This window comes from Rhipicephalus microplus, chromosome 1 (genome assembly GCF_043290135.1).
Source record: "Rhipicephalus microplus isolate Deutch F79 chromosome 1, USDA_Rmic, whole genome shotgun sequence".
Classification (NCBI taxonomy): domain Eukaryota; kingdom Metazoa; phylum Arthropoda; class Arachnida; order Ixodida; family Ixodidae; genus Rhipicephalus; species Rhipicephalus microplus.
Genome location: NC_134700.1, coordinates 233,773,024 through 233,785,524, shown reverse-complemented (window position 1 = coordinate 233,785,524; position 12,501 = coordinate 233,773,024). Strand labels below are relative to the sequence as shown.

At 46.6% G+C, this 12,501-nt stretch overlaps 1 protein-coding gene across 1 annotated transcript in view; it reads left to right on the top strand.

Annotated features, from left to right (window-relative positions):
• The window catches only part of RhoGEF64C (Rho guanine nucleotide exchange factor at 64C), a 144,238-nt gene extending 131,846 nt beyond the window's left edge, over positions 1 to 12,392 (top strand). Inside the window, exons 5-15 of the mRNA XM_037412315.2 lie at positions 1,712 to 1,884; positions 2,951 to 3,073; positions 3,918 to 4,043; positions 4,709 to 4,861; positions 5,553 to 5,636; positions 6,358 to 6,503; positions 7,117 to 7,231; positions 7,780 to 7,890; positions 8,954 to 9,229; positions 11,327 to 11,428; positions 11,489 to 12,392. Coding sequence (XP_037268212.2) covers positions 1,712 to 1,884; positions 2,951 to 3,073; positions 3,918 to 4,043; positions 4,709 to 4,861; positions 5,553 to 5,636; positions 6,358 to 6,503; positions 7,117 to 7,231; positions 7,780 to 7,890; positions 8,954 to 9,229; positions 11,327 to 11,428; positions 11,489 to 11,617 — 1,538 coding nt within the window. The 3' untranslated portion in view covers positions 11,618 to 12,392. The remainder of the gene's footprint in view (positions 1 to 1,711; positions 1,885 to 2,950; positions 3,074 to 3,917; positions 4,044 to 4,708; positions 4,862 to 5,552; positions 5,637 to 6,357; positions 6,504 to 7,116; positions 7,232 to 7,779; positions 7,891 to 8,953; positions 9,230 to 11,326; positions 11,429 to 11,488) is intronic.
• The last annotated feature ends 109 nt before the right edge of the window (positions 12,393 to 12,501 follow it).

Here is a 12,501-nt window from a genome sequence, read left to right as displayed (position 1 = left end):
GCTTCTAAGCCTAGCCCGTTATTTTAGAGCCCGCTATGTCCTCCTTGACGACTGAACGCCCGTCGCAAATGTGCAGGAAGCGCTCCGATGAACAACAAACTTTCACCGCGAGGTTGCCCCATCGGTGAGCGGCAGTCAGCGCCAAGGCTGCGAACAACCGCATTCCAGCACCCTGATCGGACCTCGCGTGCGCCCCTTTTACGACCCGCCTCTTAATGGTCCTTGATGGCTGCCGGGCAAGGCGCAGCCGCTGGAACCATTGTCTGGCGCCGCATGGTCAGAGCACGCGCGCCCCGTGTGCCGGAAACCCTTCTGCTGAATGTTCGCGCCGTAAACCACCCTTTTGGAGGCAAAAAGAAAAAAAAGAAAACGAAAGAAAGCCTTCTTCGTATAACGACAACGCGATCAAAACGACCGAGCAGAACAAGCCAGTCTCGCTTTCGTTGCCTCGTTTGCGGTATCTATCCCTCCGTGGCCACTGTTACGCCATCCCGTAACGTATACCGTGCAACAAGCATCGAGGCTATCGAAAAGGCGGTGGCGAAGAAGTATGTGCCACCGACTTCTTTTTTTTTTTCTTATTTTAATCCACGATGTTAGACGGTGTTCTTCGAGTGATGACAGCGTAAGCTGTATGAGCGGCAGCGTATATAGAGAAGGCGCCGCGCGAATGTAGGGCGCCTACCGGAACAACGCGTCCTATTTGGGACACGTCGGTGGCCATTGAAGTCGCTCGGATCTCATCAGTCAAGCACTGCTCCTGGATTACTTTTGAAAGGTCATTACCGCTCTGCCACATCGTGGCGCTCGGCCAGCCCAATCCGTGCTCAGCAAACGATCAAAAGATTATCGTGATGAAAGACACGTTGCGCACGACGGATGTCAGCCGAACCAACTGCGCCGCGTTTCGAGAAGTCAAACCAGCGTCCAGCAACGTGTAGATAGGAGATATATACGTCGAAAAGTGTCAGTTATAACATCGTCCTACAAAGCACGCATCTGTCGTTTACTCGACAAATGGCTAAGTTCGCGCTCAAGGTACTCAAGTTGGCCTTTTTCAAGTGGAGCGTTATCGTTATACGAAGGTGACGTGTTAACGTAAAATTGCGAGCTATGCTGCATTTTCAAATTTCATTGTGAACGATGGAGAAATCATAATTCAGAGGTTACTTCACGCATGTTGGAATGCACCGTACCAATATAGCTCGCTGTATAAACCAGAGTGCGTGAGTGACCAAACCGACAAACTTTGTGAGAGAACACTTAGTCATATATCTTATCGATACGTTTGCCCTTATTTGCGCTCAGCATTTTGTTAATAAATAAGCGTTGACCAGACGCGCCAGCACATTTGATGTCGAGGGTATCGGAAATCAGCCGACACTGATCACCATGCACGAGCTCTTACGCGATAATACTGATCTTACCAGCCTAGTCCCCAACGATTCTTCGCACTAAAAAATAAGGCACGTGGATGAGAGAATGTAACTCAAAGATATCTGCGCTCGAGCATACCATCTGGAACTTGCGTAAAGCGGTGTATGCTATAGGACTGCAGGAAGAACTGGTTACATTCCAAGCAAGAATCGCATGTCCGTGCGCTTCCTGTCCTGGCACCAGGTGTTTCGTTTCTGTCTTGCCGGAGAAAGCACGGTCGGTCCAGGCCGAATCACACGCTAAATTCCAACACGCGCGTGCCCTTCGTTCGCAGGAGAAAAGAAGCTGCTGTCGTTCGAGAGCCCGCAGAAGTCGTTCTTTGAGGGAGCCTCAAAGGCAGATATTCTGGGGTACCTGGAGGACGCCAAAGAGCGAGGCCTCGAGAATCTGGTCGGGGACACCGTCTCCTTCGAGGCCCTGGCTGAGGATGCTGCCCTCGACAAGATCGTGAGTACCCATAAACCAGCTATAGACAGTTTTTCACCCCTACCACAGTTGTGTGGCATCAACGAATTGTAAATGTCCATAACTCCCCAGTTGTCATGCCGTTCAGAGAAAGGCATGACACGTGCACGGATGCAGTTAAGCTTTGTGACAGCAGGTAATTTGGAACAGTCGACATGCACAGGGCTCCTACTTTCACGTCTTGACCAACGACGGTATTCTGGTCATATGATGACCAGTGATCATCAAACATGATGGTTAGTAGTGTAATGCAAAGAGTTTAGAGATACTGAGAAAGTCCCGGCACTCATATATTTTAATCGTCCGGCATTTCAACATCTTCTCTTGGTCAAAGAACCCCAGGTGATCGAAATTTCCGGAGCCCTCCACTACAGCGTTTCTGATAACTGTATGGTGGTTTCAAGACGTTAAACCCCACATATCTAACATCTGCTCTTGGGTCACGTGCACGCCGCACTAAAACACCGGCGTACATGTCCTTTCTTGAGCGCATTCTTAGGTCACGCAGATGCCCCAATCGCTATAGCGCCGTAAGAACAAGCGGAATAAACTGAGCCATAAAATGTTTACGATATCGGAGCAAGCATCGTGCAAGCTTCTCTGGTAGTGCCATAAAGACCAAGGCAAGTGCGTTTGAAATGGTTGTAAAGCCTGAGCTCCGGATGTATACCGTTAATCCTTTCTTCCAGCATGCGCGCGTGCTTGCCAAAAGGAAGTGTCCGAAGAAGGGCATGGGTTGCGAGAGTGGGGAACGGGGGGGGGGGAGCTTGCGAGAAAATAAAACACCTGTGCTTGGTCCACGCAGATCTTCCATTCCAGAAGCGATTATAGACGTTTTATTTCCTCTTAAAATTCAAGAGAGATCAGCCACGTTCGCATAGAGATGCTAACCTGTATGCACCAACTAGAGTTGGTGCAGCTTTCGCTCTAAGCAACGGCTAACGAAAAGTATCGGGCCAAGCGCCGACATGGTGAAAGACGTGTCGGAACTGGCGTCGGCTTGCACTAATGGGCGATTAATTGGGGTTCCTCTTTGGCCTCGCCGCAGCCGACGGGCGCCGACGTGGAGCGCAACGACAGTGGCATCGGAGGCGACCGCTACAGCGAACCTCTGGACCCACCAGCGGCCGGCAACAACGAAGAGCAACGATGTGCCGACTGCGACCAGCAGGTGTGGACGCCAATTCGATCGTATTGTATACAATAAAAATGTGCGCTGTGTATAACTTTAGCAAAGGCGGTCCATTCCGAAAGTTATGCGAAAAACCTGTTTAAGAGCTGCTTCATAAGAGCTGCTTCATACCATGCATATAGTATGAAACAGCCCTTACTCTGCATACACCAAGTGTGAAATGCGCGAAATTGGGGAAATGACAACACGAAAGAAGACACACCGCACATAACATAATCGTTTTTCTATAATACACCAACTAGCCCATGAAGATGTTCCAATTACCTGGAATTTGATATATTCACACAGGCTATATAGTTCCCATTGTTATAGCGCTCAGTACTCAAAGCAGCATGTTCGCATTGCGCATACAGGGTAGTCCAGCATGATATGAAGTGCATAGCATGTATAGGTGCCATATAGATGCCATGACGTCTACCTAAACGCACTATAGTTCCATAAAGCAATGAAACATGAGTGTTATTTCAGCTGTCGCAATGATCAGGTTGACGGAGTTATCATTTTTAAACGCCTTGAACTCCTCTCAACGAGCTTTTTACACACATTAAGCTCTTGCAGATTGATAAGTCTATATGTCAAGTACTTTTAGGAAGCACGTAAAACCCACAATTCATAAAAGTTAACAAGAACACAGACGTCATGAGACGCCTTTTCCAGTTTCTGTTACTGCGGCACAGCATGTCTATCATTCAAACTCAGTAAGCTCGCCATGCAGATTACAAAACACCGCATGTATACGAAGAAATGCAGAGTCAACAAAGGCTCCTTTCCGTATGATATCTGACAGCTCGCGTATTATTGGGTTTTCTTCTTACTGGTGCAGGTAACCCTAGAAGAGGAACTAGTCTGTCCCAAGTGCGAGAAAAAACGCACCGAACGTCGAGAGATCATCACGGAGATTGTGCAGACCGAAATCAAGTACGGCCACGACCTGCGCATCGTAAAGGAGGTAAGCCAAAACAATAAATATGCCCGAGACATAGGGGCCGAGCTTATCTTTAACCACGGTACCCATGCCGAGTGAGGACCAGTCATGAGCAAGGGATAAGTCATTCTATACTGCGCACTATCACGGCGCGCACGATCAAACTTGCGCGGAAGATAGACAATATAAGTCCATTGAAAAGCAAGGTTTTACGATGGATGATCGCTTGAACATGCGATAAGGAGAACAGAGGTCACTGATGACTTAAAATAAGGCGACCAGCAGAAGATCGATAACAGACAGAGATGCTGAAATTGATTTATTTTACTACAGTTATTATGTCAAGTTTATAACAATTGAAAAAAACGACAAACCTACAAAGGAGAGTGAGCAAAAGCTTTCTTTCTAGGACCGGGTGGCGAAAGCAAGTCATCTAAGGAGAAGACCAGTATCACCAAAGAAACGAAGCAAATATGCTGAGATCGTTGCACTGCTCGTATAAGCAGACTAAGTACGTCCTAACCCACGGCAATCTATATATGTCCGCGTGGAACTGCTATAGGGTCCAATCGATAAGCTGTGCTTATAGGGTGAAACCTTTTTGACCACATCTCGTCGCTTCCGGCGCACAAGATGGTACCACGGCAATCAAACTAACGTGCCATTTCCAACATCTTTCGACACCGCAGGAGTTCTACAAGCCAATCGAGACGGCGGGCCTGCTGACGAAGCTGCAGCTGGAGGAGATATTTCTCAACCTGGACGAGTTGATCGAAGTGAACGCCAGCTTCTCCGAGAAGTTGCAGGACGCACTCGACATCGCCAGCGAGCAGGGAGACGAGGTATATGCCTCATAGTAACGACAATAAGTTCCATATTGCAACATTGCCACGGCTTCTAACGCTGGCACAACCTTGGTCACTGTAGCACTCCACCCCCTTCCACCTTATTGGACGAGTCCGAAAGAAAACAACTTACGCAATGGAGTGAGAGAGAGAGAGAGAAACGCTTATTCGGTGGTCAGTGAGTGTTGTTGTTAGTGGTTCATGAGGAAAAGGAAGAAGGCACCTAATTTCTGTCTGCCTACAGGCGACACGGCTTCACTGGAGAAAAGACGAGAAGTAAACCGTTCTTGGAATGAATTAGGAGTCGTCGGCCGCCGTTGTAGTAGGAAAGCTTCAAGGTCATAAGTAACCTAGCACATCAAACAATGATCTGACATGACCGACTGAAGAGAGATCTGAGGCTGACCTGGCGTCCCCTTATTTTATTATAAGGAGAGGAGGGTGGCCCCTTGTGCGCCCGTCAATGGGCATAGGGTGTAGTTATTCAGTTTCTACAACATTACTTAGGCAGGCGTGCAAAACGCAAGTTCTGTTTTCTTTGTGCGTTGACCATATGCAGACACGGGAAGGCGGCACGTCGTCCCCAAGTGTCATCCCACCGCCAATCAAATAATAGCGATCACATAATCTACAAGAAGGCCACGCCTGCTGCTATATTGTTCTGAAGGTAGGAATGTTTGCCTCGCAGGAGTACACTACAGTGGACATTGGCAAGCTGTTCCTGGGAGCCACGGGCATGCTGCAGGCGTTCCAGACGTACTGCGTTCGACAGGTAAGACGACACGCTGTTGATACTCTCTCTCCCAACAATGAATCAGATATGTTTCAGAACCAAAATGTTTGATATATTTACTCCCAGATAGTGGCAATGCAGCTTCCCTTTCTTTCCTTCTTTTTTTCTTGTCTTTTCTGTAGCCTTTATTGGCTTTCATTGGCCTAGAACAAGTTCCAATTAACTTTATCGGACAGTTTACTAAATTCACTGTGTTAATTCACATGCTTGCGCGAAAAAAAAAGAACTCTGCAACATCCATCGCATGATAATTTAGGTTGCGGGAAAGTTAAAAGGAAAAGGCGTCCCCATTTTGCAGGAGCACGACTCGGTGTCACAGGAAGGGGAGAAGGGAAATAAAAGGAGATAGAGAAGCTGTGTATTCGAACCAGAAGGCTGGCCTCCTTAATTCGAAATTCGGCTTTTCACTTAAATAACTTTAATATTAAAATGCTTGCTCTGCATTTGTCTAAATACAAATATTTGTCCGATAATGGTTTACAAGGTCAATAACGCTGAAACCTGAAACATAGAACACAGTGGGTAGAGGTAGCCAAGGAAATTCTACCATATTTGAAAGAGCAAGATGCCTATGTATATAAAGAGATATTCGCAAGTAGTTTCAAAAATGCGTGAAATGAGAAACCGAAGGATCAGTTCGGAACCTTGAGTTATCGTATGATTGCGTCTAACTGAGCTTTGTGTGCCCGGTTACTCGCAGGCAAGCGCCTCGCTGAGCCTGATGGCGCAGGAAAAGGAAAAGGAGCTGCTGCGCATATTTCTGCGGGTATCCCAGATGGAGAACACGCTGCTCCGAAGAATGAACCTTGCTGCCTTCCTGATGGCGCCCGTCCAGAGAGTCACCAAGTGAGTGTCCCGCTCTCCTTACCCCGTCCGCTTGACGGAACTTCTGCGCGACGAAGCCTCTCACTATGAAATGATCTGTACAACAAAGGGGGCCATAACCATGCTGACCTATTCCATGTTTGTAAACAACAGTAAGCGGCGTCAACGTACCGAGGCGCCTGTAGCAACGTCGCGGTGCGTAGGTTCCGCCAACCCCAAAGCCGACGTCTATGGTCACGTGACAACTGGCACAGCAGCTGTATTCTAGCCACCCTAGCAGCTGCAAAGGTGCTTCCGAGCACAGTGTCTTGAGGGACTATCTCGCGAGGACACGTGGGAGGCTCCCCCACCGTTTATTATTATTATTATTATTATTATTATTAGTAGTAGTAGTAGTAGTAGTAGTAGTAGTAGTAGTAGTAGTAGTAGTAGTAGTAAACAACACTGATTTAAATAACGTTCGGTGACATTCAGCACATTGCGCCTCTTTAAAGCAGCACAGAACTTGAAAGTGATCATTATTCATCGAAACCTGAGCGAGAAGCCTACTTCTTCGCGCATATGTGCATGCTGATGGCAGGACTCCTCCAGAAGCGCAATGGAAAACAAAAATTCAATCCGGAAAACTGCGCAGGTATCCTTTGCTGCTGAACCGGCTGTTCAAAGTGACGCCGTACTCCCACCAGGATAGGGAGTCCCTGAGAGACGCACAACTGCAAGTACAACTGCACCTCGAGAGGATAAACCAGGTAAGCTTGGCATTGTACACTTGCATAGACTCAGAAATTCGTCGATCACTTACTTGTCAGACAGCTATGGTGTAGAGCGGAAAATCAACTTCCCAAGTCTTCAGCACGATGGTGCTGAGGTTGCCCGCAGGTTGAAAATACAGTGAGGCGTGCATCCCCCCCCCATCGCACCAATTTGTGACCCCCTTCCACTGAGGTTCATACTTCAGCACACAGTACAAAGACGACCAATGAGAAGGGAGAGGGGGGAGCCACTGCACCCCATGCATTCCGCCCCTCCCCTCAATGCACACGCCTATATGCCAGCACACCTTCGCTAAGATGATGCGCTGTTACCGAGTCAAATGCGACCACTTCGTTACAGCCACTGATTCACTATATCTGTTATTATGGCTTTACGTGCCAGAGCCACAACAGTAATCTCCGGTTATCATTTCGTTGACAAGTAAAACTAACAAAGAAAACTATTCTTCGCAAGGTGTTGTACTCCCAGTAGCAAGTAGTATTGATCGATGTGGTTTTCTTGAAAACGTGCCAATTTTTCACAGTTGACTCGGGAGGGAAACCCGACCAAGATATGGCGTCGCATCTCGAGCATTTCCGTGAACCCTCGGCGAGCGCAGAATAACGTCGGCGTGGGAAGCATCAAGCTAAGAAAGGTGAGAGAGAGCGAAATATCACTTAAGCTGCATACCTTCGTTTGGATACGACCAAAAAAGTGCGCGTACATATCCCGCTTTCGTTTCTTGATACGTCGTCGATGAGAAAATGTAATGAATGACTACGTAAGACTAGTATCGTATTTTAAATTCCACCATTATCACGAGAGAGCGAATAGAAAGCAAATAATTCTGTATGTGTGCACGTAGTTTACGTGCACACACAAACACGCGAAGGATGTACATAAATAGGAGTCGGGCGCGGCCTACCTCCCTCCCCTGCAGGAGAAACGAAATCCATTTCTCTTTACCAAAGCACAAACCAACAAAACCCAATTTCTATTGCGTCGGAGCCATTCGCACAGACTTGGCGCCATCTTCCCGCGCTTCTCTGGCGTATCCAGGAGATAGCACATCGGACTCGTGCCTCCAACCCCCAAATTTTTTTTGTTGTTGTCAATGCATACAGCGCGAACAATGACCCTCTTAAAGTGGTACCCCTGAAAAAATCAAGGCAATGCCCCCCCCCCCCCTGAAAAAAATTCTGCTTATGTCCCTGCCTCCCCCTGAAAATTTCTGGCTACACCTTGAGTTCCAGCGTTTATCTCAACCATACATTGAGTGTGCTGGACCAGGAGTGGTTGCAACACAAACCGGTCATGTAATTATTAAGTCTACCAAGTCTGTGCCAAGTCTACTACCAAGTCTGTGCAAACGGCTCCAGCAGGATTGATACGAAACTTCGCTTAATATCTCAGGTGAATATGTGTAACCAAGTCGTGCCAGCATGAAAGAAAAATGGTTCCAGTTGCAAGCCAATTGGCAACCCCATGGTTATGTAACAAGACCCACCTTGAGTCGAGCTGGAACATGTTCTTTGAAAAAGATGGAATTGGTCTCATCGTCTGTGTGGGACACCCATTACTAAGGGCACGCCGTACATGACAATGTGGCATTCGAATATATGGTTTGTGTACCAAGGAGTGTAGTAGCTGCTCCACGGCGATCAGCAAGGCGACGGTCGAGTTGGATACATAACCATGTCGTTTACTAACTGCTGCAGATGGCGTTAGACCTGCTCAAGTGGAACAGGGACGAGACGCGATTCGTCCTGGCCGGCCGCCTCCTCGTTGCCGAGCTGCCGGCCAGTGGCAGCAGCGGCAGGGGCGTGCGCTTCGCTGCGTTGCACGGCTTGCTGGCCGTGCTGGGCCGGCCAAACTCCAACTACCGGCCCGACCTGGCGCACGACAACTCGCTCCTCTTCCCACGAAACACGGGCATTCGTGACGGCGCCCTGCTGCTCGCCAAGGAGAAAGCCGGAAAGTTCGTCCTTCCAAGAGTGAGTGCGCTAATGCGTTCCGTTGAGCCCATTGACCGTCATGCCCACTCCAGTACCGAAGAGTCCACACTACTGCATGCTTGGGGGGAAATGGTAACTTATAGTAGCAGGCGCAACTTGAATGGAATGTCTGTGAGCGTGACTGACAGTCGGAGAGTCTGCCACTAAAGAGAAAAACGGTCTTGCTTGTATGAAGTTACTCTTTCACGACAACAAAAGCACCACGCTCGCTGCAAAAAAACAGCTGGTGAGTGACAAAACACTTAAAAAGAAAATGCAAGTGGTGACGCCACTTTGAGGTTCCCGCACCAACATACCAACTTTCAAAAATTTCGTTGAGCCAGAGCACGCGAAAGACAAATAAGACATCGTGTATGAAGATTTCGGTATGAAATTTAAAAATTGAGGTGGGTCACCACCTTCAAAAACACAATTTTGAAAAAATAAAACTATTTTGTGTAGGGGGGGGGGGGGGCGAATCTTTTCAAGCTCCCTGTCTATCCCAGATTATTTAGCCAAAACAACTGTGCCAGTACTCTCAGCCACTAGAAAGTTATGGCCATTTTTCCAACCCCCTCCAAGGCGCATCCGAAATTGAACACTCGATTCCACAGCACTTGGGATATTGTCATAAATCTCTCTTAGCATGCATATCACATATCATATCAGCTCAGTTGTATAAGTACATCTTAAAGCTTGTGCGAGATGATGTTTTTGTGTTATTTTAAAACTTGCACAGCAAAGCTGTGGCACTGTGTCGTTTAAGTTGCGCGCGTTTACACTCGGCTCTCTGTGCTTTTTCGTATGTCATTTAGAGCTCTTGACGTTAATAATAATAATAATAATAATAATAATAACAACAATACCTGAGGTTTTACATAAAAAACCTTACCAAAACCAGGATATGATTACGAGAGATGCCGTACCGAAAGGCCTTTCCGGAATTGGAATGACTCTGTAATCATGCCACATTTTCCCGACCATAGAATAGAATGGGAATTGAATTAAGGGCCTTCAAGATAGAGAGGTGGGCGAGTTGTATTCTTGTACAAAGTCAGGGTAAATAGGGCGGAGCACAAAAATAGAAGGACACAGTAGGAGTGACGTGTCCAGCGCTGTACTCGGCGCTCGTACTTCGTCCTTCTATTCTTGTGCTTTGTCCTATTTGCGGTGATTTTGTATAAGCGCCCTTTGCACGGAGTAGAATTGGAATGGAATTTTATCCATTCCATTGAAGGCCTTTTTCCAAAAATAGAGCACGTTTCCGTCTAAGCACTGTTTTTCAATTTAAACAATAGTAAGTCAGAGCCTCAAATTGAACCGTAAAGCAGTATTTTTAAAATGGCTTGGCACATTACAAGCACGGTACCTTTATGAGCAATGAGTACTACAATTCCGTCCTTATATATAAACTGCTACTCTGAAGTTAGTCTATTCTTCGCGTAACCGCAGCTCTGTGCCGTTGGTATCTGTCTTGAGGAATGTTATGCTGTCATATAGTGACAATAATGTAGACTTTTGATAAAGTCAACACCAAAGAGCCATACAGCAGATTCTCTTTAAAACAGGGGAAAACAGCCATAGAAATCAATCTAGATTAATAAATGCATAACGCAGTTAATGGCCTCTGTTTTTAGCAGTGAGGATATTTAGAGGACATTTGTCCTGTTACTGAGCCATACCACAGAGGAGAGTCTGCAAACTGCACATCTGAGGGGGTGTAATAGAACACGAAATATAGATTTACAGCATGTGTATTATACTGGCATATACATATGTGTCAACATGGTATATGTGTGCTGTTCTGTGTGCAGCTGTGTTTGACAAAACAGAAGTCTATGGCTACGGGAAACCATGAGAAAGACAGTTTCTGTAGTAAAACGAAGCATTGGCCACAAATTCAGACTCGGGAGAGTGGACAAATTCAAAAGTTCCAAATTTTCTATCTGGTGACTTAAACATCAACATCAGCACAAACATAAGGGAATCATAAGTGCACACACAAAAACGTGTTCATTTGCTTTAATTGGGACACAAGGTAGTGCAATATATTCTGTGTTCATGGAAACTCATAGGGTAACACAAACTGTGTTGCAGGAACCCTTGTCCCTCGGAAGTTGTATTATCAGCTGTGACCCGGAGCTAAAGGACTGTTTCGAGATACAGGAGTATACATCGAAGGAAGGATTTCTTTTCAAGGTAGGCAAGAATCTGTATAAAACTGGTTTCTGTGACTATACTGGTGGTTTTCCATTGCAGGCCGAAAATAGTATGGAAACACGAGAGTGGCTGAAGCAACTCCGGTACCATGCCAAAGACCTTGGTTCATGGCGCAGGAGGCGCAATGGCATGGCCAACATAATGATCAACGGCATGGACCGCTACTGAGACAGCAGCGCTTGCTGCAGGCACTGCCAGTTCCCTGCTGTGTCAATCTCCAGGGTTCCCTGTTCATATTTGTGCAAAAAAAATGAGAAAGTGCGTGTGAGCCTTCGTGGTGTAGTGTCAGAAACTGCAAGTGATAATGTCTGCAATGGCTCGGTGCATCTACGAAAAGACAGCACGCCCAAAGTCACTTGCGGGACTGGATGAACTTCCCTCCGAACTGTGTTGGGCGACATGTTATCGTTTGAAAGGTTTAGTGGTGGAACTCTTCTAGGCCAGGAGCATCCTATGTATAGCTGTAATTGCATACTCCAGTGGAGTCACAGTGAACGTCTGCGATGTGATACACCTTGCGAGTAGTCTACAGTGCTCAGTGACGCAAAGTGCACGCGAGCTGTTTTCATGCAAACACAACCGCCCAGCATTCAAGTCGCGCTGTTTATTCCAAGCATGAAACTGTCTTTGACACAAGAAGCACAACGGCTCGAAGTCAGTGGACAAGACCAGCACGCGTGTTGAGTGCTTTGCTGTGGCAACTAAGTCCTAGCTCATGTCAGAGGTTATATTGCATACAATACGCAGAATAAATCTTGACTAGAGTTGTAAACCACAAATAACTATTCACAAAATTTATGCTTCGAGGTGTACCATTCATGAACCTTGTTCAAAAGCTTATTTTATTTTTCATTCTTCTGCAATGTAAGATACTTTCAGATATAAGTTTATGTAAGCTAAGTACATGTAGCACTTAGAAAATAAATTTTAATAGTAAGCACAACATCCTTGTATTTTTTACACAATGATGCATCCAAACATACCTCACAAAATGGTCAGCTGCCATTTCATGGATAACTCAATAAAATGCTTTGTTGGGCACGTTGGTTCAT